This window comes from Astatotilapia calliptera, chromosome 9 (assembly GCF_964374335.1).
Source record: "Astatotilapia calliptera chromosome 9, fAstCal68.1, whole genome shotgun sequence".
Lineage (NCBI taxonomy): Eukaryota > Metazoa > Chordata > Actinopteri > Cichliformes > Cichlidae > Astatotilapia > Astatotilapia calliptera.
In genome coordinates, this window is record NC_137430.1 from 310,279 (window position 1) to 334,910 (window position 24,632).

The window sequence follows — 24,632 nt, forward strand, 5'->3', positions numbered from 1 at the left end:
CCGCCGATACAGAAGAAGAAGACTTCGTCCGAAAGACCGTGGAGCGCAGGCCGGTCGTTGTGTCCCAGTCATGGCGGGTTTCAGTAAATATCTGACAGCTAGGAACTCCTCCATAGCGGGCAGCATTTTGTTTGTGTTCGTGCTGCTGAAGCACAGGAAGCGGACCAAGTCAAACAGGTAAGCGGCTGCTGTGTGTCGCTCAGCAGCTGGTTGTCAGCGACAGTCATGCTACTGAGGAGCGGCTAGCAGCTGACAGGCGACCGGTGTTCCAGATCAACTGGCGTTTAGATCAACTGGCGTTGGTCGAACAGATGTGTGGCAGTCTTGCGTTTCAGTAGTTCCTACCGACAAACCAGCAAAAAAACGCCAAATGTGTCATCTGTGACACTTGTGAGGTTGTCTCAAACACACTCCGTCAGTCTTGATGCTGTTGAACAACAAAATGTTTAAAAATGTGGCGAGTTTACCTGGTGATATCCTCATGCGCGACGCGATCGCAAAAACAGCAAACAAGTAACACCACGCCGATGTTGTTCACAGGACAGCAAGAGTAAACGATCGGGAGACTGTTGTCGTCGTTATCGTTCCACTCGCACGGTTTATTTCACCGAATTCAGCGTTTTTGCTTTTATAACTACAGCGAGCTGTTTACTTTGTGCACTAACATGGAGTCGAGTCAACCAGCGCCACCTCTGGCCAAGTGCCACAGCCTACAGCCAGATCAACTGGTGACACACATCTGCAGCACGTTTGAATTCGTGTCATGCACATTTGTACCTTTCAATTGTGTGTTTGTGCGTCATGCAAATAAACCATTGAAATGAATGAAATGATATCATATATTCCTTATTGGCCTACATTTGTTCAAAATCCCAAATTATATACACAAAGTCATAGAAATCACCACTCCAATTGGTCATCATGATTTTGATATTCTCTTTTTCCATAACAATGAAATACGCCTTGGACAAATATGACACATCAATATTTCATTAGTGTTGTAACATCACATCCTGTAAGCATCGTTTGTCTGTGTCTGTTCCCTGGAAATTAATATTTCCAGCCAATATACACAGCAAAATCTCTAGTGTTAAATTAACACTGGAGAGTGTCTATATGGGTCCACACCTCTGAGTGTTAAATACAACACTGTTGAGTGTTAAATTAACACTTTTCACAGTGTTATATGTTTAAAAGTAACCTAGTCAGTTTTGAAGATTAACAATGGCTGACACTGAGCAGTGCTGATTTTCTAACACTGGAAAATAACTCAAAATGTTAGAAATATTCCAGTGTTAGAAAATCAGCACTGCTCAGTGTCAGCCATTGTTAATCTTCAAAACTGACTAGGTTACTTTTAAACATATAACACTGTGAAAAGTGTTAATTTAACACTCAACAGTGTTGTATTTAACACTCAGAGGTGTGGACCCATATAGACACTCTCCAGTGTTAATTTAACACTAGAGATTTTGCTGTGTAGGCAATTCATCAACATGGCTGGAGTTATATACAGTCTGTATAAGTGTGGTTAATCTAATGACCATTTGTAAGGAGACGGCAGTTACTGTGAATTCACAGCAGTTACACAGTGATTAGTAATAAACAGCCAGTGAGAGTGAGTGGATTTAAGAAAGTCAGTGACTCAGGTGTGTCGCTTGGTTTGTCATCTGTTTGTGAGACTGGAGGGGATGTAGAAATCTTTTGTTTTAAATCGTAGTTAGGAAGATGCCTGTTTGAAAACAAGCACTTTCTGTGAGAAATGCAAGAAGTACATCTGCAGAAAGCACACAGTTACATTCTGTCCATCATGTGGACAAAATTGAAAATGTTGAGCATTGAAAAACTGAGAACGTTGGGCAAGTTCAAAAGAAATGTGTTTGTAAGAACGAAAAACCAAATTGTTCCTAAAATAGTTATGGAAAGTCTAACTGTTGTATGTCTGTGTTCTACATGTTTATCTGATGGAAAATAAAGTTGCTATTGTTTTATTGCAGTTTTTGGATAATTCTGAGTGGATTTACACAGTACGGATCTAAATGACCCGCAACAAAATCAATGTCATTTTTTTGTTCTTCAACATAATTCAAGGGTTAATTTCCAAAACTTGCTTATGATCTTCAATTTGTGGCAGATCCACTATCACACAGCAGCTGGAGCAGTTTCAAATGGAGGTCAGTCCACTACTACCATAGCCTACTACTAGATTAACTTGTGACACATCTGCACCTGCTGCTATGATCACATTGAGTAGAGGCTGAGTGGCTGCACTTACCCCTGGTACATCCAAATCTGCCCACAAACATGTTGACAGATGCAATGGCAGCAATGTGGATTGTCAACACTAAAAACAATCAGTAAGCAAAGACAACAGGGATCACTTTTTTCTGTTTATTTAGCACCCACAACATTTGTCCACAACACTGTGTGGTACCACTTTCCACAGAAGGTGCATTCAATCTGCAAGATTGAATGAGATTGTCAGAGTCATTGTCTGACTGTTTATTACTAATCACTGTGTAACTGCTGTACATTCACAGTAACTGCCATCTCCTTACAAATGTTTATTAGATTGACCACACTTATGCAGACTGTATATCACAACCAACTCTGAAATGTTCGTTTGCAGAGGGAAGACACAGGCAGACTATGCTAACGACATGTGATGTTACAACACTGGTGAAATATTAGTGTGTCATATATTTGTTCACGACATTTTTCTTGTGGGCAAAAGTATTGATATCAGGATGGTGATTCTTATGTGTATGTCATTTGGCATTTTGTACAAATGTAGGCTGATAATAAATACATGATATCATTTCATTCATTTCAAAGGTTTATTTGCATGACGCACAAACAGACACAATTGAAAGGTACAAATGTGCATGACACGAATTCAAACGTGGTGCAGATGTGTGTCACCAGTTGATCTGGCTGTAGGCTGTGGCACTTGGCCAGAGGTGGCGCTGGTTGACTCGACTCCATGTTAGTGCACAAAGTAAACTGCTCGCTGTAGTTGTGGAGCAAAAACGCTGAATTCGGTGAAATAAACCGTGCGAGTGGAACGATAACGACGACAACAGTCTCCCAATCGTTTACTCTTGCTGTCCTGTGAACAACATCGGCGTGGTGTTACTTGTTTGCTGTTTTCGCGATCGCGTCGCGCATGAGGATATCACCAGGTAAACTCGCCACATTTTTAAACATTTTGTTGTTCAACAGCATCAAGACTGACGGAGTGTGTTTGAGACAACCTCACAAGTGTCACAGATGACACATTTGGCGTTTTTTTTGCTGGTTTGTCGGTAGCAGCTCCTGAAACGCAAGACTGACACACATCTGTTCCACCAACGCCAGTTGATCTAAACGCCAGTTGATCTGGAACACCTGCCGCTGCTCGGCGCTCCCGAGGCTCCTTTCTAAGCAGGCACGTTTTCTGTGTGCTCTTCGGGGTCCTCTTGTTTCGGCATACATCCCAACACGAACAGAAATAACGTGTTCCCGACACACTGTCGCACAGCCAGAATTCTGTGGCTTGGTGTCTTCTACTGTTTCTTTCTCAGTAATGTCGTACTGTCAGCCAAAGTTGTGTGTGTAATCTAATAAGCTAGTGTGTAGTTATCTGTCAGCCACGACAGCAGTAACCCCGCTGGCAGGTGACGTGGTGAATGTTGTGGGAAAGAGGTCGCTCTGAGGCGGTGAAGGCTGAGGCTGTAGTCCCGTGTGTGAGTCCTGTAAACGGGCCTCATGCTACAGGATGGCAGCGGAGGCCACAGTTACCAGCGTGTTTATCGTTTAATGCCCTGTTTTTCAGAGGAAGCTCAGACCTGGTGCTGAACACGCAGGTATGTTGAAACACCCTGAGCGGAGTGTCCAAAGTCTACATAATACTTAGTTTGGTGCATTTAATTCTTGTCTGAACCTCTTCATGCAGAAGGATGGCAAAAAAGATCGCGCAGCTGTGGACAAAGTTTTCTTCCTCCGGATCCTCCGGATCCTCCGGGTCTTGGTGCCTCGCGTTTTCTGCATGGAGGTAAGAGTGGACTCGAACCAGCGACCGCCTGCACTCACTGCTCTCTTCATATAGGTGCTTTGGTTCGACTCCAGGCCAGTGGACAGTTCATCATGCCGGTGTAGACATGCTGCACATTTCTTCTGATCGCGGCCCTTACATGGATGTTGCGTTTGAAGGCTTCATGCATGGTGTACACACTGCATCCTTTATTCTAGAAACTAGCAGAAGAGCCAGTACAGACCCTCACATATCTGTAGGACCTCCCAGAATACAAAGCGTACGTGGCTCCGGAAAGTTGCTTTGGTTCGTGTCACAGTGAGGTTACTGTGTTCACATCATTGTCAGTGAAATGAACACAGCAGGTGTATGAATATGGTACTCTGACAGTAATGACCTGATGATAAGGTCGTAGTGATACCAGCTCTTCATCTTTGCTTCCTTCTGGTCAGCATTATGTTGAAGGCACCTGTTGCCAGTCCTCCCATTGAAACGTACTGGTGCCCGTGGTGTTCGATTGGCCGCTCTCTGACATTTTCATGGTTATTGGTATTAAATTGTGATTCTAGTTTTGTGACAGCCCTAATCACTGAGGCCTTTCACCTATTTGACCAGTGATGACTGGGCCAACCATAAACATTGAGTCTGGTAATGGTTGAAAGATACTGGGAAACAGTTTCCACAGCGTTGCTGTGATTGCAGCAGAGCCCTTTGACACAGAGACAATAACTCCACAAGTCAAGGTCGCCGCCACATGGCTGCTCCTGGTCTCGTCTTATCTCATCAGTTCATTAGATACGAGCAGAGTCAAAGGTAGGACCATAAACATCTGCAGTCTTTTACACACTAACCAGTCTGTGGGCGCTGTCTCCCCTCTCCTCCACAGGCTGGCTACCTGATGTTTATTGCTGCCATGCTGGTGGCCAGAACCTACTGTGACGTGTGGATGATCCAGAACGGGACCATGATCGAAAGGTCAGGCTTCAGTGTTTACGATGTTTCTTTGTGTTACAGGAGTAAATCAGACGACACAACAAAGATGAGACGGTGATAAATCACTAGAGTGGGGGGCGGGGCAGTGTGTGGTCGTAGCGTCGGCGATGTTGATGCCCTACCAGGCCGAAGCAGAGCAGGGGGCGTTCCCGGCTTTCTCTGCTGCTGCTCACACAATGAAAGTTTGAAAACGTAACGTGGATTCTGCTTTGCTGTCTTTACAGGAACTGATGACTGTGTTTTGGTTCTTCACAGTGGTATTATAAGCAGAGACAGCTGTGTGTTCAACACGCACTTTTGTTCCTACATGTCAGTCATACCAGGGGTAACTGTCAACAAGTGCTGTGTTAGAAGAAGCCATTAACATGGTAGCTCTAACATCTGCTTTGTGTGCGGTCTGTGAGGTACAACGCTGACCTGTGGTCGTCATGGGGACGTGTAACATCCTGGCACAGGTTCACTGGAATGCTGTTCAGTGTGTGCTCATTACTCCGGCCGCCGGCTCTGGATCAGCTGGCTCGACCTGCAGCTGGTCAGACGTGGCGTGTAGTATGAACTTGTTCTGCTTCAGAGACTGTGTGCGCCGTTTCAAGTGTCACATGACCCTGGCACACAAAGCGCTGCGTACGAGTGCTGCATCTTTGTAGGAGCAGTGAAAGGCGCTGCATTGTTGAGAAGCGCCTGAAGCTGAGTTTTTCAAACGCAGACTTGTTCTGTGTGCACTCTGCAAATGTCAGAAACCCAGGAGAGAGAGAGCTGGGCGGGACCCAGATGTGCTTTGATCCATGTCTTCACGGTGGAGACCGTCACGCTCTGATCCCGGAGTCGAAGCTGCTGGAGAGCAGACTGAACTACTGTTGATTATAGATTTGATATTGCTGCAGATGTTGAATTACGAGCACACACTGCACTTGGGTTTGGGCTGCCATATTTTGTTATTTTTCTGTGCGATTAGGTGGATCTGACAAATATTTGTAATGTATGTAACAAATGCAGTTTACACATGGCCCAGTGACGCCTCAGGCCTCTGTGCACAGCAGCTAATAACATGGAAATGCATAGATTGAGTAGTGTTCCAGTGTTGCTCCGTGTCAGGATCCACCGTCCTCTTTGTGTCACATCATAAATTGCACACAGCAAGCTTCAGTGTTTGTCTCTGACCTTGGCTTTGTTTGCTCATCTTTGTTCTTGTTGTGGTTTGCAGTGCAATTATTGGTCGTTCCACTAAAGATTTCAAGATCTGCTTGTTGAAGTTTATTGAATTCATGCCAATTGTAAGTGTGAACTCTGGAGTCCTGAGGTTTGTGACACCCACATCCCATCATCACACTAGCATGATCTGCTTGGCTAACTGTGTGACTGACTGCTTTTCATGGCACAGAAACTGGTGTAATTATCACACTGACATAAACTGAGCATGGCTGATTGTCTGTAGTTTGCATGGCTTTCATCACCTCGAGCTGTGTTCCTGCACGCTGTTCTCCTGGGAGCTTTCTTTGAATGTCTGACTGGCTGTTTCCAGATATCCTTGGTGAACAACTTCCTGAAGTTTGGTCTGAATGAGCTGAAGCTGAGGTTTCGTGAGAGGCTAACCCAGCATCTCTACAACCAGTACCTGCAGTAAGTACACCAGTGATGCTGTGCTCGTCGTGTGCAGAGGCTTTCACCTTCAGTGCATGTGAGACACTGACAGCAGCAGGGTTAGGCTGCTGTATTTAAACTTCAGTGAAACGAGTGGCTTTGTTTGCTAAATCTGGGGAGCAGATGTGAGACGGTGTCAGTCGGCTGTGGTGTTGAAGCCTCTGTGTGCCTGTGGTCACTGAACACCTGGAGCATGTTGTTCAAATGCATGTAAGCCAGGCCTGTGTGGCTGCAGCGTTCTCTTGTTTGCTACTATCAGCTCGGCACTACTGAACTTTGACCCTGCAGATGTAACTGAGGAGAGCCAAAGCAAACAGCGTCAGCCTCTCTTCCATCACAGGGACTCTGACCCGACTGGTAGTGATTAGAGCTGTTGTGTGATTGCTGCACTCTGTTTCCTGCTTCTTCAGAGGTTACACTTACTACAAAATGGGAAACTTGGACAACCGTGTAGCCAACGCAGACCAGCTGCTGACACAGGATGTGGAGAAGTTCTGCAACAGTGTGGTGGATCTGTACTCCAACGTCAGCAAGGTACTCCCATACATGTTAATGATCAATCAGCTGCACTCCCCCATCATGCAGGTGTAATTCGGCCACAGTGGGATGTAAATCCACTGTACACATCAGAGTATCATCACCCCGTGGGGCGGGTGGATGGAGAGCAAGGTGACACCGCAGAGTCAAACTGATATCATGGATATATGTAGTAAAAACCTCTGACTGCAATAATTTAACAAGATCGTCGCCTGGGCTTTGAAATGGATAGCAGAGGTGTGGTTACCAGGAGGCTGAGGGTGCAGTGGTGGGAGGACTGGGCCACATCACACCGTTCACTGTGATACCAGTATAATGTGCAGAGCTGGCTGAGTTTCTGTCCGTCACATAGGCACCGAAGCACTTTTTTTTTGTAGAACATGCAAGCGGCCGTCGTTATTACCGTCTTTTTCACAAAAGAAGCCACACTTAAAATCAATCCTTTGATTTTCTCAAAAATCGACAGCGCGCCTTATGTATGAATTCTGGTTGTGCTTACTGACCTCAAACCGATTTTATGTCCACGGCGCTCATGTCAAAATGTTTCAGTACAACTTTGCTAAGCTACGAAGCCGCAGACTGGAGCCTGGTGGAGTGATGCGCACTGTGATACGCACTGTGCTTCAACATAATATTACAGTATTGTGTGCATAAGGAGCCCAAATGGCTCCTGTTAAGACATGTGCATGAAGTGGATTTTAAAGTCCATCAGTGGCGCAGTCGATCATGAGAACAGAGCAGCTGTGAGAGAATTCAACATTAATGAATCGATGGTACGAAGTGCAGGAAGCAAGAAGAACGAGTCGAGTTTGGTTTTCTTATAATCCCAAAAAAGACATGTTTGACTTATTTATTGGGCACACTGCAAAGCAGCTCTTTAGCTAGTGTGGATATACATGCTGAGGATATGTCGGCCAGTTTCCACTGGAAATGCCTTTTGGTTAAGCTGTTGCATTGTTGTACAGCTGCACATAAAACAGCTGCTTGTTCAAGTGAAAAAGTATTTTGTCTCGCGCCAGTTATATCGTTATCGCACATTTTCAAATATATGGTGATAAATATTTTTGGCCATATTGCCCTGCCCCAGTGGTGGGGCCGGCCTCTACCACGTGGGCGGGGCTTTCTGTGCGGGACGTGTTTGCGTCTGTAGCTACAGCTGTTCACTTTCTGTTTGGTGTCTCTGCAGCAGCTCTGGACTCGTGAGGCCTGCTGTGGTGTTTCCCTGTGTCTAACTCTTTCCTGTTTGTGTCCTGCAGCCTCTGTTAGATATTGGCCTGTACATCTTCAAACTGACAAGTGCCATCGGTGCCCAGGTAAGCAAGTTTCCAAGAAATGTCTTTATTTTGGGATGGAACGAGTACAATGATTCCTGTTGGTTCTCAGGTCTGTGTGATCAGCACTGTCAGCTGTAGGCTTGTCTGGGCTGGTTGTAGCAGGACTCCTGAGTCAGCAGAAATCACCTTCCTCCTCATCATGAAACGCTTCCTGTCTTTCCCTCTGCTACAAATCACCCTGACATCTGCATCTCCTCCATCTAGCTGTCCAACAAGAGGAGAGCTGCTGCTTGAAGCCCTCTGTGTACATGTGTGCTCACACAGCTTTCTTCCACAGTATGACTGTTGTGCGTTACCACAGCTCCCATTGTGTGCTTCCACAAAGACATGCTTCTGGCCTTCCCTTCTTTAGGCGTCTGTCAGTGTGCATGTTTCTTTAATTTGTGCGTTGGAGGACAGAGCTTGGTCCAAAGCCTGCGATGGCTGAAGGTCGGTGGGTCGATCGCTGTCTGGTCCAACATAAACACCTAAAGTTCTCCTTCTGAACTCAAACAATCCCGAGGTTGTGCTACTGTGTTGTACCAGAATAAACGTGTCTAACCAGAGTTCAGGTGGCCTCCAATAGTACTGAAGTATTTCTACTCAATCAAAGGACTGTCGAAGTCGTTTTTGACCAGGATATTTCCTCCAGTGAGGGTCCACCTCCTTACATCTGTTACGTCTTCTCATTGTTTGCCGCGGGCACATCTTGAGCTCAGGTGTGCTGCTGTCTCTGTATTCATCATCACCTAGGGTCCAGCCAGCATGATGGTCTACCTGCTGATCTCAGGGCTGTTCCTGACCAGATTAAGGAGGCCAGTAGGCAAGATGACCGTGACTGAGCAGCGTTACGAGGGCGAGTACCGCTACGTGAACTCTCGCCTCATCACCAACAGGTAAGCCTGTCAGCCACTCGTCTGTTACTGTGCAGGCCTGGCGTGTTTGTTAACGATGCATCTTCTCATCAGTGAGGAGATTGCCTTCTACAATGGGAACAAGAGGGAAAAACAGACCATTCATAGCGTTTTCCAGAAACTGGTGAGTAGCCCTGGGTTACCCAGGCTGAGGGACTGTGCTTGACCTCAGTAAGTACTCATGTAGAGAAACTTAGAAGATGCAAACATTTTGCTTTTGAAGGATGAAACCAGTAAAGCAGGAGAAATGTCCAGTTCCTGGTAACTAGAGTGAATATGGGAGTGTAATCCAGACTGTCCTTCCAGGTGGACCACCTGCATGACTTCATCTTCTTCCGGTTCTCTATGGGTGTCGTGGACAGTATAATTGCTAAGTGTAAGTAGCTGTTTTGCTGACGTGCTCCTCGTCCAGTCCTCCACCGAGCATCAGTAACAGCCTGTAACTGACAGAATGAAGCCATTTTCATCACGTTCACCCCAACAACATAAAGCGTCGTCCTGTGTGTGCACGTGCTGTTCCTTTGCAGATCTGGCCACCGTGGTGGGATATCTGGTGGTTAGCCGGCCGTTCCTGAACCTTTCCCATCCACGGCACACACACAGCACACACTCGGAGCTGCTGGAGGTGAGCGGAGCTGTACTGTAACTTAACACGCGTCTGAAAGAGTACTTTATAAATCCTGACATTTGTTAAAGCCGCGATGATCTAGATTACAAATGTAATAATGAACTGTAGCTTCTGTCAGCATCGCTAGAACAACCTTGACTTTGTCCTCTGATAGTACTGTGGCAGCAGGAGGTACAGTCTGAGGTGTAACCTGGCAGCATCAGACGGGACGAACAGGTGTTACGTTGAGTTTGGGTCAGGTGATCGTGGCATTAACGGGGAGAGGGGGGCTCAAGGAAATACTTCTTTCTTATTCTCATTTAAAATGTCTCGCTTTTATTAAATAATTATCTGAATCTTACAAAGTGGTGATCGGATTAAATGTATAGAAGTCCATTACTGTATATAGGAGCTATTACGTCTAATATACTCTAGTAAGCTACAGTACTTTGGGAACCATCTGTGCAGTTCTGTTGAAGAACGATGTTGAATCCACAGATATTGTAGAAAAATTGATTTCTGTGCTTTGGTTTTACATGTGCATTAAATTAAAGTTGATTATGTCGATTAAGCATTGTGAGGTGGACGGTGGTTACCTAATATTGTTGCTATAAGTTGGCGACCCTGTTAGTTAGTTTAATATTTCTGCTAAGTACTCTTTAAAATACCAGAATAGGGAGGATGGTGCAGGTTTAACTTTATTAGATTGATCAGTGTTGCTGAACTATAAGATGTTTTGGCTGCAGTGTATTCTGTGTATAACAGAATAGCTTCAGTCTCTTGTTTTTAAAAACTTGAGTATGAACTTATACAAAATGCAGCAAGATATTTGTAAAAAAGACACTATATCAGATTAATTTAGGTATCGGCAGATATCCAAATTTGTGGTATCGGACATAAAAAGTGTTCTGGTGCCATGTGTAGTGTGGCACTGCAGACCTGTGGCTTTCTATTCAATGGTAAGGATGCGTTTCAGGTCATTATGTAACAAACAGGAAAGTAAAGTAAACACTTCTGTGCAATATGTGTGATGCATTACACTTTAGAGCACCAACTCTAACACTGATCACAGCAAAGAGGGGACATGCAGCATGCAATTATATTGCACACTATGCTGCGATGCTGTTGACTCTCAGAGCGGAGTTATATATGGATCATGGAATGGGAATTCCCACTGGTGTGTCCAGCCTCCTGTGGCAACAGTGGAGTATCTGGAGGATGAAGTGTTGCCTTTAAATGGCTCCGTGCTTCAGTCTATCTGCTGCCAGGCTCCGCCTCCAACTATCCGGGAGCTCCGTGCCGACTGATTCCAGATCTGTGAAAGGGTCCATGATTGATTTGATTTTTCAGGGTGTCTGTGAACTCGGATTCTGTCCTGATCATTTTCATGTCTGTCCAACGATGTGGCGTCCCTTCAGTCCTCATGTTAGACGTCCAGCATAATTAGTTTTCACACGTAGATTTAATGCTTTATTAACTGTATGTTTATGCTGCAGTCGGGACGTGCAGCAGGAGCGCAGCTTTAACAAACTGCTGTAGTAATGTTTGGGCTTTGAGGTTTGACTGATTGCTGTTCGTAGGACTACTACCAGAGCGGCAGGATGCTGCTGAGAATGTCCCAGGCCCTGGGCAGGATTGTTCTGGCTGGCCGGGAGATGAGCCGGCTCTCGGGGTGAGTGTGCAGAAGGGGGAGCTGTGCTTTGAGCCAATATTTCCTTAGAGCTTAGATTTGACTGCTCATCTTTAAATGGATAATAATGTCCTACAGCACTGGCATGATGAGCGCTGGCTGTCTGGGTTGTGTAGTGTGTTTCCAAACACAGCTGGTGTGCTGTTCACTGAGGATGTGTTGAATTGTGCCCCCGACAGGTTCACGGCTCGTATCGTTGAACTGATGAAGGTGCTCAAGGACCTTAATGCTGGCAAATACGAGCGCACCATGGTGTCCCAGCAGGAGAAGGGTACGCATGAGTCCTGATGTACTGTGAAGTGGATTTGCGACAGCTGCCATCATCATTTGTTTTTCCGCTGTGTTTAGAAGCAGATGCTGCAGAGAAACTGGTCCCGGGCAGTGGTCAAATTATTAACAAAGACAACCTCATCAAGTATGTGCTGCTTGTGTGGTTTCACTTTGTGCTTTAGTGCGATATCGAGTGTGATTTATGTTTTCCTCTCTGCAGATTTGAGAATACTCCCCTAGCAACACCCAATGGAGACATCCTGATCAGAAATCTTACGTTTGAAGTAAAGTGTGCATGCATTACCTCATCTCCATCGAGTACTACGACATGTTTTAGGATCAAATACTTATTTCACTCAGTGGTGTGCTGACACAGTTCAAACTTTTCGTGGCTGCATGTATGTGTGATGCTGTCTACCTGAGATCAGCCGGGGCTCAGATAGCTTTGTCCCTGTGTCTGATGTTCAATGGGACGTTGTGTAGACGCTGTTCTCTCTTTTCTGAAGGTGAAGTCTGGCACTAATGTTCTTGTGTGTGGACCCAACGGCTGTGGGAAGAGCTCCCTGTTCAGGGTGCTGGGAGAGGTAGGGCTGCACCATCAGTAATCAGTTTCATCTCAAGCTGGTTTTACTTTTATGATGTGGATTTATTTGGTTGTGTTTTAGCTGTGGCCTCTGTTTGGTGGGCATCTGACAAAACCTGAGAGGGGGAAGCTTTTCTACGTCCCACAGGTGAGTCTTCAGGAGGCGATGTGTGAGCTTTACTTTAACTCTGATGCAGTTTGAGGAAGATGGTCTCTAAAAATGAGACGGGATAAAACACAACACTGTCAGAGTTTATTTATAGACTACTCCAGAGTCTCACTGGCTTCCTGCACTTTTCACAACCTCCCTGTTCACCAGGAGCATGCTAGTGTGTTAAAGCCTCCTGTGTGTAAACACAGGTCTGAGCGATTCTTCAGTAGATGCTCATTTCATGCCCAAATATTGTTTGGAGTGTAGGTCTCTGCGGAGATGTTACCCACAACACGTTTAAGGGTCAGCTTGGAAAGCACAGCATTAATGCATCCCTTCACAAGTCCTCCTCTGTTTCTGTCCAGAGACCCTACATGACTCTGGGTTCTCTGAGGGACCAAGTCATTTACCCCGACACCCATGAAGAACAAAAAAGGAAAGGCATCTCTGATCAGGTACGACACTGCAGATTTCCTCCACACTGCCACTGTGTATGTGTGTATGACTCTATATTTGTGTACAGGTGCTGAAGGAATACCTGGATAATGTTCAGCTGGGTCACATCCTGGACCGGGAGGGCAGCTGGGATACTGTCCAGGACTGGATGGACGTTCTCAGTGGAGGGGAAAAACAGAGGATGGCTGTAAGGACTCAGTTGTACCTCTCCACATGCTGAAAAGCACACACCAGCCATTGGTTTGCATATTTATGCTGAACAGCCATAAACATGTGTTAAACTCTTCAGGCCTCCACTGTCACCTCCACTGTCACCTCCACTACTGTCAACTCTACTGTCACCTCTACTGACACCTCTACTGACACCTCCACTGTCACCTCCACTGTCACCTCTACTGTCACCTCCACTGTCACCTCTACTGACACCTCCACTGTCACCTCCACTGTCACCTCTACTGTCACCTCCACTGACACCTCCACTGTCACCTCCACTGTCACCTCCACTACTGTCAACTCTACTGTCACCTCCACTGTCACCTCCACTGTCACCTCCACTACTGTCACCTCCACTGACACCTCCACTGTCACCTCCACTGACACCTCCACTGTCACCTCCACTGTCACCTCCACTGACACCTCCACTGTCACCTCCACTTTCACCTCCACTGTCACCTCCACTGTCACCTCTACTGACACCTCTACTGTCACCTCTACTGTCACCTCTACTGTCACCTCCACTTTCACCTCCACTGTCACCTCCACTGTCACCTCTACTGACACCTCCACTGACACCTCCACTGACACCTCCACTTTCACCTCCACTGTCACCTCTACTGTCACCTCCACTTTCACCTCCACTGTCACCTCTACTGACACCTCTACTGTCACCTCTACTGTCACCTCTACTGACACCTCCACTGTCACCTCCACTGACACCTCCACTGACACCTCTACTGACACCTCCACTGACACCTCCACTGTCACCTCTACTGACACCTCTACTGTCACCTCCACTGACACCTCCACTGTCACCTCCACTGTCACCTCTACTGACACCTCCACTGTCACCTCCACTGACACCTCTACTGTCACCTCCACTGACACCTCCACTGACACCTCCACTGTCACCTCCACTGACACCTCTACTGTCACCTCCACTGACACCTCCACTGTCACCTCCACTGACACCTCCACTGACACCTCCACTGTCACCTCTACTGACACCTCTACTGTCACCTCCACTGACACCTCCACTGTCACCTCCACTGTCACCTCTACTGACACCTCCACTGACACCTCCACTGTCACCTCTACTGACACCTCCACTGACACCTCCACTTTCACCTCCACTGTCACCTCTACTGTCACCTCCACTTTCACCTCCACTGTCACCTCTACTGACACCTCTACTGTCACCTCCACTGACACCTCCACTGACACCTCCACTGTCACCTCCACTGACACCTCTACTGTCACCTCCACTGACACCTCCACTGTCACCTCCACTGACACCTCCACTGACACCTCCACTGTCACCTCTACTGACACCTCTACTGTCACCTCCACTGACACCTCCACTGTCACCTCCACTGTCACCTCTACTGACACCTCCACTGACACCTCCACTGTCACCTCTACTGACACCTCTACTGTCACCTCCACTGACACCTCCACTGTCACCTCCACTGACACCTCCACTGACACCTCCACTGACACCTCTACTGACACCTCCACTGACACCTCCACTGTCACCTCTACTGACACCTCTACTGTCACCTCCACTGTCACCTCCACTGACACCTCCACTGACACCTCCACTGACACCTCTACTGACACCTCCACTGTCACCTCCACTGTCACCTCTACTGACACCTCCACTGACACCTCCACTGTCACCTCTACTGACACCTCTACTGTCACCTCCACTATCACCTCCACTATCACCTCCACTGACACCTCCACTGACACCTCCACTGACACCTCCACTGACACCTCCACTGACACCTCCACTGTCACCTCTACTGACACCTCTACTGACACCTCCACTGACACCTCTACTGTCACCTCCACTGACACCTCCACTGACACCTCCACTGACACCTCTACTGACACCTCCACTGACACCTCCACTGTCACCTCTACTGACACCTCTACTGTCACCTCCACTGTCACCTCCACTGTCACCTCTACTGTCACCTCTACTGACACCTCCACTGTCACCTCCACTGTCACCTCCACTGACACCTCCACTGACACCTCCACTGTCACCTCTACTGACACCTCTACTGACACCTCCACTGACACCTCCACTGTCACCTCTACTGACACCTCTACTGACACCTCCACTGACACCTCCACTGTCACCTCCACTGTCACCTCCACTGACACCTCCACTGACACCTCCACTGTCACCTCCACTGTCACCTCTACTGACACCTTTACTGACACCTCCACTGTCACCTCCACTGTCACCTCTACTGACACCTCCACTGACACCTCCACTGACACCTCCACTGACACCTCTACTGTCACCTCCACTGACACCTCCACTGACACCTCCACTTTCACCTCCACTGTCACCTCTACTGTCACCTCTACTGTCACCTCTACTGTCACCTCCACTGACACCTCCACTGACACCTCCACTTTCACCTCCACTGTCACCTCTACTGACACCTCTACTGTCACCTCTACTGTCACCTCCACTGACACCTCCACTGACACCTCCACTGACACCTCCACTGACACCTCCACTGTCACCTCCACTGTCACCTCTACTGTCACCTCCACTGACACCTCCACTGTCACCTCCACTGTCACCTCCACTGTCACCTCCACTGACACCTCCACTGTCACCTCTACTGACACCTCTACTGACACCTCTACTGACACCTCCACTGTCACCTCTACTGACACCTCTACTGACACCTCTACTGTCACCTCCACTGTCACCTCCACTGTCACCTCCACTGACACCTCCACTGACACCTCCACTGACACCTCCACTGTCACCTCCACTGTCACCTCTACTGTCACCTCTACTGTCACCTCTACTGACACCTCCACTGTCACCTCTACTGACACCTCCACTGTCACCTCCACTGACACCTCTACTGTCACCTCCACTGACACCTCTACTGACACCTCCACTGTCACCTCTACTGACACCTCTACTGTCACCTCTACTGTCACCTCTACTGACACCTCCACTGTCACCTCTACTGACACCTCCACTGTCACCTCCACTGACACCTCTACTGACACCTCCACTGTCACCTCTACTGACACCTCCACTGACACCTCCACTGACACCTCCACTGTCACCTCCACTGACACCTCCACTGACACCTCCACTGACACCTCCACTGTCACCTCTACTGACACCTCCACTGACACCTCCACTGTCACCTCCACTACTGTCACCTCCACTGACACCTCCACTGTCACCTCCACTGACACCTCCACTGTCACCTCCACTGTCACCTCCACTGACACCTCCACTGTCACCTCCACTTTCACCTCCACTGTCACCTCCACTGTCACCTCTACTGACACCTCTACTGTCACCTCTACTGTCACCTCTACTGTCACCTCCACTTTCACCTCCACTGTCACCTCCACTGTCACCTCTACTGACACCTCCACTGACACCTCCACTGACACCTCCACTTTCACCTCCACTGTCACCTCTACTGTCACCTCCACTTTCACCTCCACTGTCACCTCTACTGACACCTCTACTGTCACCTCTACTGTCACCTCTACTGACACCTCCACTGTCACCTCCACTGACACCTCCACTGACACCTCTACTGACACCTCCACTGACACCTCCACTGTCACCTCTACTGACACCTCTACTGTCACCTCCACTGACACCTCCACTGTCACCTCCACTGTCACCTCTACTGACACCTCCACTGTCACCTCCACTGACACCTCTACTGTCACCTCCACTGACACCTCCACTGACACCTCCACTGTCACCTCCACTGACACCTCTACTGTCACCTCCACTGACACCTCCACTGTCACCTCCACTGACACCTCCACTGACACCTCCACTGTCACCTCTACTGACACCTCTACTGTCACCTCCACTGACACCTCCACTGTCACCTCCACTGTCACCTCTACTGACACCTCCACTGACACCTCCACTGTCACCTCTACTGACACCTCCACTGACACCTCCACTTTCACCTCCACTGTCACCTCTACTGTCACCTCCACTTTCACCTCCACTGTCACCTCTACTGACACCTCTACTGTCACCTCCACTGACACCTCCACTGACACCTCCACTGTCACCTCCACTGACACCTCTACTGTCACCTCCACTGACACCTCCACTGTCACCTCCACTGACACCTCCACTGACACCTCCACTGTCACCTCTACTGACACCTCTACTGTCACCTCCACTGACACCTCCACTGTCACCTCCACTGTCACCTCTACTGACACCTCCACTGACACCTCCACTGTCACCTCTACTGACACCTCTACTGTCACCTCCACTGACACCTCCACTGTCACCTCCACTGACACCTCCACTGACACCTCCACTGACACCTCTACTGACACCTCCACTGACACCTCCACTGTCACCTCTACTGACACCTCTACTGTCACCTCCACTGTCACCTCCACTGACACCTCCACTGACACCTCCACTGACACCTCTACTGACACCTCCACTGTCACCTCCACTGTCACCTCTACTGACACCTCCACTGACACCTCCACTGTCACCTCTACTGACACCTCTACTGTCACCTCCACTATCACCTCCACTATCACCTCCACTGACACCTCCACTGACACCTCCACTGACACCTCCACTGACACCTCCACTGACACCTCCACTGTCACCTCTACTGACACCTCTACTGACACCTCCACTGACACCTCTACTGTCACCTCCACTGACACCTCCACTGACACCTCCACTGACACCTCTACTGACACCTCCACTGACACCTCCACTGTCACCTCTACTGACACCTCTACTGTCACCTCCACTGTCACCTCCACTGTCACCTCTACTGTCACCTCTACTGACACCTCCACTGTCACCTCCACTGTCACCTCCACTGACACCTCCACTGACACCTCCACTGTCACCTCTACTGACACCTCTACTGACACCTCCACTGACACCTCCACTGTCACCTCTACTGACACCTCTACTGACACCTCCACTGACACCTCCACTGTCACCTCCACTGTCACCTCCACTGACACCTCCACTGACACCTCCACTGTCACCTCCACTGTCACCTCTACTGACACCTTTACTGACACCTCCACTGTCACCTCCACTGTCACCTCTACTGACACCTCCACTGACACCTCCACTGACACCTCCACTGACACCTCTACTGTCACCTCCACTGACACCTCCACTGACACCTCCACTTTCACCTCCACTGTCACCTCTACTGTCACCTCTACTGTCACCTCTACTGTCACCTCCACTGACACCTCCACTGACACCTCCACTTTCACCTCCACTGTCACCTCTACTGACACCTCTACTGTCACCTCTACTGTCACCTCCACTGACACCTCCACTGACACCTCCACTGACACCTCCACTGACACCTCCACTGTCACCTCCACTGTCACCTCTACTGTCACCTCCACTGACACCTCCACTGTCACCTCCACTGTCACCTCCACTGTCACCTCCACTGACACCTCCACTGTCACCTCTACTGACACCTCTACTGACACCTCTACTGACACCTCCACTGTCACCTCTACTGACACCTCTACTGACACCTCTACTGTCACCTCCACTGTCACCTCCACTGTCACCTCCACTGACACCTCCACTGACACCTCCACTGACACCTCCACTGTCACCTCCACTGTCACCTCTACTGTCACCTCTACTGTCACCTCTACTGACACCTCCACTGTCACCTCTACTGACACCTCCACTGTCACCTCCACTGACACCTCTACTGTCACCTCCACTGACACCTCTACTGACACCTCCACTGTCACCTCTACTGACACCTCTACTGTCACCTCTACTGTCACCTCTACTGACACCTCCACTGTCACCTCTACTGACACCTCCACTGTCACCTCCACTGACACCTCTACTGACACCTCCACTGTCACCTCTACTGACACCTCCACTGACACCTCCACTGACACCTCCACTGTCACCTCCACTGACACCTCCACTGACACCTCCACTGACACCTCCACTGTCACCTCTACTGACACCTCCACTGACACCTCCACTGTCACCTCTACTGACACCTCTACTGACACCTCTACTGTCACCTCTACTGTCACCTCTACTGACACCTCCACTGACACCTCCACTGACACCTCCACTGACACCTCTACTGACACCTCCACTGACACCTCCACTGACACCTCCACTGACACCTCCACTGTCACCTCCACTGTCACCTCCACTGTCACCTCTACTGACACCTTTACTGACACCTCCACTGTCACCTCCACTGACACCTCCACTGTCACCTCCACTGTCACCTCCACTGTCACCTCTACTGACACCTCCACTGACACCTCCACTGACACCTCCACTTTCACCTCTACTGTCACCTCCACTGACACCTCCACTGACACCTCCACTGACACCTCCACTTTCACCTCCACTGTCACCTCTACTGTCACCTCCACTTTCACCTCCACTGTCACCTCTACTGACACCTCTACTGTCACCTCCACTGACACCTCCACTGTCACCTCCACTGACACCTCCACTGTCACCTCCACTGACACCTCCACTGACACCTCCACTGACACCTCCACTGACACCTCCACTGACACCTCCACTGACACCTCCACTGACACCTCTACTGACACCTCCACTGTCACCTCCACTGTCACCTCTACTGACACCTCTACTGTCACCTCTACTGACACCTCCACTGACACCTCCACTGTCACCTCCACTGTCACCTCCACTGACACCTCCACTGACACCTCCACTGTCACCTCCACTGTCACCTCCACTGACACCTCCACTGTCACCTCCACTGTCACCTCCACTGTCACCTCCACTGACACCTCCACTGTCACCTCCACTGTCACCTCCACTGTCACCTCCACTGTCACCTCCACTGACACCTCCACTGACACCTCTACTAACACCTCCACTGTCACCTCCACTGTCACCGCCACTGTCACCTCTACTGTCACCTCTACTGTCACCTCCACTGACACCTCTACTGACACCTCCACTGTCACCTCTACTGACACCTCTACTGACACCTCCACTGTCACCTCCACTGACACCTCTACTGTCACCTCTACTTACACCTCCACTGTCACCTCTACTGTCACCTCTACTGTCACCTCCACTGTCACCTCCACTGTCGCTCCTTTGTTTTTCTGGCCCAACCAGTCATGGTTTGGCAGATGCATGAAGTTTGGGCTTTCACCCTCTGCGGGGTCGGGCCTGCGGGGGATGAAAGCCCTTCTCTGCTTGCTAACAGACACATTTGAAGGAGCGCTTTATTCTCACACCTAAACCGGCAGTGTGATGCAGGAGTTGCCCTGTGGCTGTGGATTTGAGTATCATTTTCAGTCAACTGGTCAACTTTTGGAACAGCAGTGACTGACTTACCTAACACATCTATTTCATGTAGATGGCCAGACTGTTCTACCACAAGCCCCAGTTTGCGATCCTGGATGAGTGCACCAGTGCAGTGAGTGTGGATGTTGAGGATTACATCTACACCCATTGCAGGACGGTATGTCTTTGCATATACATAAATATAGCACATGAGCACATTCGTTTACGTCTGGGCCCACATTTGTTGGGGGGGCTCTGCTGAACTGGGGCCAGTTAGAGAGTGACTAAATTATGTGAACCTGCTCACTGGCACGACTCCTCCCGTCCAGTTTAATCATTTCTTCATTCAGTCATATCAAAGTGCATCTTGGAATTCATTGGTTTCTAGAAGTTTCCCTGTTTACAGACACTGAACAGTTAAATGTTAGTTTGACTTCTCAGTGATGTCAGGGACTGACCTTGATCTGAATTCATTGCTTTCAGAATAGCATCTGTCCAGCGCCCTCCTTTAACTGTTGTCAGTCTAAACTGAAGCTGTCAAGTCACTGAATCCAGATCAGCCTCAGAGGGCTCAGCCAGTCCTGAGCATGCAGCTTCTACTACTAACTAAACTCAGACTGCTGCTATCAGCTTTGAAGAAAGAGCAACAAAACTGAGGTGTTGGTCAAAAAGCTGAAAAGTCAGAAGCGTTAGTTAATCAGCCACCACACAGCTCACTGGCTGCTACCCAACAAGGCTCTCTGGCACTAGAGCTCACCTTTCTCTGGCCTGAAGTACCTTTAAACTCTGATGGGGGTCAGCTGTATGAACAGGTCCATTTGGAAGGAGGCCCTGCTGGGGCCGTAACACACTATGAACTTTTGCAGCAGGGTTGGAGATGATGTGGCGAAATCTCACCATGGTGTTCTTTAAAACGGGGGTTTGTTTTTTATCTCAACAGGTGGGCATCACCTTGTTCACTGTGTCTCACAGGAAATCCCTGTGGAAACATCATGAGGTAGGACTGGATGTTCTTATGATTCAAAGTGCAGATCCTGTCATTGTGTCAGCGCTCGGCTTCATTGTTGAGGCTGAGCAGACCACTCATAGTGCAGATTTGGGAGCAGTGAGTCTGTGCATAGTTCAGACTAACACGTCTGTAACGTTCAGTGATTAAGGCTTCAAACAAACTGTATTCAGGGTGGTTTGTTGTTTCAGGGGCACCAAAGCTTCCCCCCTCATCTACTCACTATGATTAGAAGCAGAGTCATTACGATGTCCAGTGTTGATAAACTGTACAGTATGTGATGTGCCACACACTGTGTAATGTTGGCCGCTGAGTCTCTTGATCTTATTGGTCGCGATCATGAAGAGAGGAATCCTATTGGTTGAAGCTGTGCTCGGATCCATGCTGTCACCGCTATGCTAACGTCAGTGAAACGGTCAATGCTACGACGTGCTGGTGCTTTTATGACTGAGCTTATCCTGAGCCTCCTTGATGTCTCATTGGATTACTGCTCATTAGTTTGTGCAGTATAGTCAACCAATGACAACAAAGTCTTTGTGTCACTGTAGAGTAACCTGTGAATAGTGACGGACCTCCCAGGTCTTCTTCATGTGTGTACAGAAACATGTTGATCTTGGTGCTTACTGTTACCTAACCATCTGACACGTGGTTACATTTGTAACTGGTCTCTTTGCTGTTGTAAACGACATCTTTGTATTGGTAAATGTGTTTTAACCCACTGGTCTCTTTATTTCTCTCCTTCCCACACTCACTCTGTGTTTCTGGATCTGTCCTGTAGTATTATCTGCACATGGATGGACGAGGAAACTACGAGTTCAAGCCCATCACAGAGGAAACAGTCGAGTTTGGTTCATAACTACCAGCTGCTGACACTGGCGCAGACTTCCTGTTGATTTAGAAACCCGTCCTGTGTTCTTTCTGTTTAGTGTTTTTGTTTGGTGGGTGGGTTGCACTCGTGGCAGCAGTTCAAACTACGCACTGTTAAATCCTTATCACTGTTGTCCTGTCGAAACAATAATTTGTTCACTGCCAAACGTCTGTTTCCGGCCTTTAGGCTATTTCACACTAAGAAGTAGACTCATGCTACTGTGTCACCACTGCAGTCATGGATCATAACAGTACCAGGTTTGCTTGTAATGAGGAGCAGGAGCTGTTCTTCATGTGAGTGTGATGCTGCCTACATGTGTCTGTCTGGGAGCTTCTGACTGAAGATGAGAGTTGACCGTTGGACGGTCCTTCACTCGTAATTAATGTTTTAATGAGCTCATTTATGGAAGCAGTTGTGAGGAGGCGAATCCTGTGGCATCACAAACACATCACACAGGACATCTCGCCTTGTTGCAACCACTCACATTTCTCACTCTGGGTCCGCCTCGCTCTCGGCTAACCTTTAGCTAAACTTGGTTCAGATTCACAATGACGGCTTATTTGTTTTTGTTTGTTGTTTTCAATTGTGGTACCAGGGGGACATCTGGCACTCCACCTACAGGTGACGACGCCAGCAAGCATTTCAACTTTCACATGTAGCTGTGGGTCATAACGAATCCCTGTGGGGGAGTTTGTGGGGAGGGACCCCTTATCTGATGGCATAAATGTGCTTGCTGCTTCTGTCATTACTGGCTGTTTCCCCTCCTCTCAAAGCCGAAGGATAAAGGCCGTCTAAATGTGTCATGGAGTTAAAACAAGTTTGCTCGATGACTTTTTCTCTGGCTGTGGGACAAAGTTATCGAGGCCTGTGGTTGTTTCTTGTTAAACACATAAGTACTGTCACAGACGGCAGCCTGTAGTTTTCCAGAACTTTGCTCTTGTTTATAAAGCTGGTCTGAATATCTTGACTGTGTGATCGGACAAACAAACGGTGGAGAGATGGAGAAGCAGAATGCAGCTCGTTAAGCTCAGTGCAGCGTTTTTATGAAAAACTGTTGGTAACGGCACGAGCTGTGTTTCTGGAGCTCAAGTCATTTGAACCTGGTGGTTGTCAAGCTGCACCTTCTCCTGTTTTTGATCAGTGATGATAAAACTGGTCCACACTTAAACACCAAATCATGACTTTGAGCATTTCCCTTCCCGATGTGTCATTACTAATTTCCATGAATGAAATGTAGATTCTGTGGGTGGTGGGACTGTGTTTGTCTTGGGGGTTTGTACCTTATACTAATGTTTTAAAAATGTAAAGGGGAGCCTTAACTGTGTTGGTATTTTCTATAATTAATGTTATCTCACCTCAGATTAATGAAATAAAGAGTTGTAGAAACGATTTTTGTGTCTGTGCATCCACAGAGAGATGGATTTGTAACGTTTTAGAACAGCCCAACGTTTCCAGTTATTCGTTTAACGAATGAAATGGTGCAAAGTGTTGAACTGCCACAGGTTAAAAATAATAATTTCAGAATTATACAAAAAGACTTTTTTGGGGAACTCAACATGGGTAGCAAGAGCTGCTCTGCAGTGATGGAGGTCGATCTTGAAAGCGATCCAGCACATACCTCCACCCCTCCTGGCTCTCCACTCTCACTGCAGCTCAACCTGTCCATCAGCGTTGAGACCAAGAGGAGGCTCAGAGCTGATCTCTGATGTGAACCATCTGCCTCATCTATGACACGCCTCCCCGCCGTCTCGCTGTGCTTACATGTGTGCTGGTCCAGCTCCTGCTCATGAATCCATACTGCTGCTTGCTGATCACGACATCTGTCTTCACCCTAGTTTCAGACGCTGTTTCCATATCATCACACTGTAGTTGCTACAGCCTTGCACATCAACCCTGTTCCCGTTCTCTACCTGAGCTCAGTTAAACATGGAAAAACATGATTCTATAAACGGGGTGGATGAGGACTCTTGTATAAAGTGCTGAGAGTAGAAAGGCGGTGCATGAGAGCCAGTCCATGTACCAAA

General features: G+C 48.4%; 1 protein-coding gene across 3 annotated transcripts; it reads left to right on the forward strand.

Annotated features, from left to right (window-relative positions):
* abcd3a (ATP-binding cassette, sub-family D (ALD), member 3a) lies at nt 1-23,997 on the forward strand. 3 transcript variants are annotated; one of them, XM_026179219.2, is made up of 23 exons: nt 1-177; nt 3,815-3,845; nt 3,935-4,033; nt 4,899-4,987; nt 6,210-6,279; nt 6,528-6,625; nt 7,057-7,180; nt 8,440-8,496; nt 9,250-9,392; nt 9,465-9,534; nt 9,717-9,786; nt 9,938-10,035; nt 11,598-11,689; nt 11,887-11,978; nt 12,056-12,122; nt 12,198-12,261; nt 12,484-12,561; nt 12,643-12,708; nt 13,077-13,166; nt 13,235-13,354; nt 20,808-20,912; nt 21,675-21,731; nt 22,519-23,997. In XM_026179219.2, the coding sequence occupies exons 1-23, from the start codon at nt 71-73 to the stop codon at nt 22,594-22,596; spliced, it is 1,965 nt and encodes a 654-aa protein (XP_026035004.1). In that variant the 5' UTR covers nt 1-70; the 3' UTR covers nt 22,597-23,997. The 3 variants fall into 3 exon arrangements, with proteins under 3 accessions (XP_026035004.1, XP_026035005.1, XP_026035002.1); XM_026179220.2 differs by lacking the exon at nt 6,210-6,279 and adding an exon at nt 5,261-5,330 and having other exon boundaries at nt 4-177; XM_026179217.2 differs by lacking the exon at nt 1-177 and having other exon boundaries at nt 3,536-3,845.
* The last annotated feature ends 635 nt before the right edge of the window (nt 23,998-24,632 follow it).

Coding starts and splice junctions, on each gene's coding strand:
- abcd3a (XM_026179217.2), top strand. CDS start 3,669: ATGTTGTGGGAAAGAGGTCGCTCTGAGGCGGTGAAGGCTGAGGCTGTA. Junction 3,846..3,934: donor ACCTGGTGCTGAACACGCAG/GTATGTTGAAAC, acceptor CTCTTCATGCAG/AAGGATGGCAAAAAAGATCG. Junction 20,913..21,674: donor TCTACACCCATTGCAGGACG/GTATGTCTTTGC, acceptor TTATCTCAACAG/GTGGGCATCACCTTGTTCAC.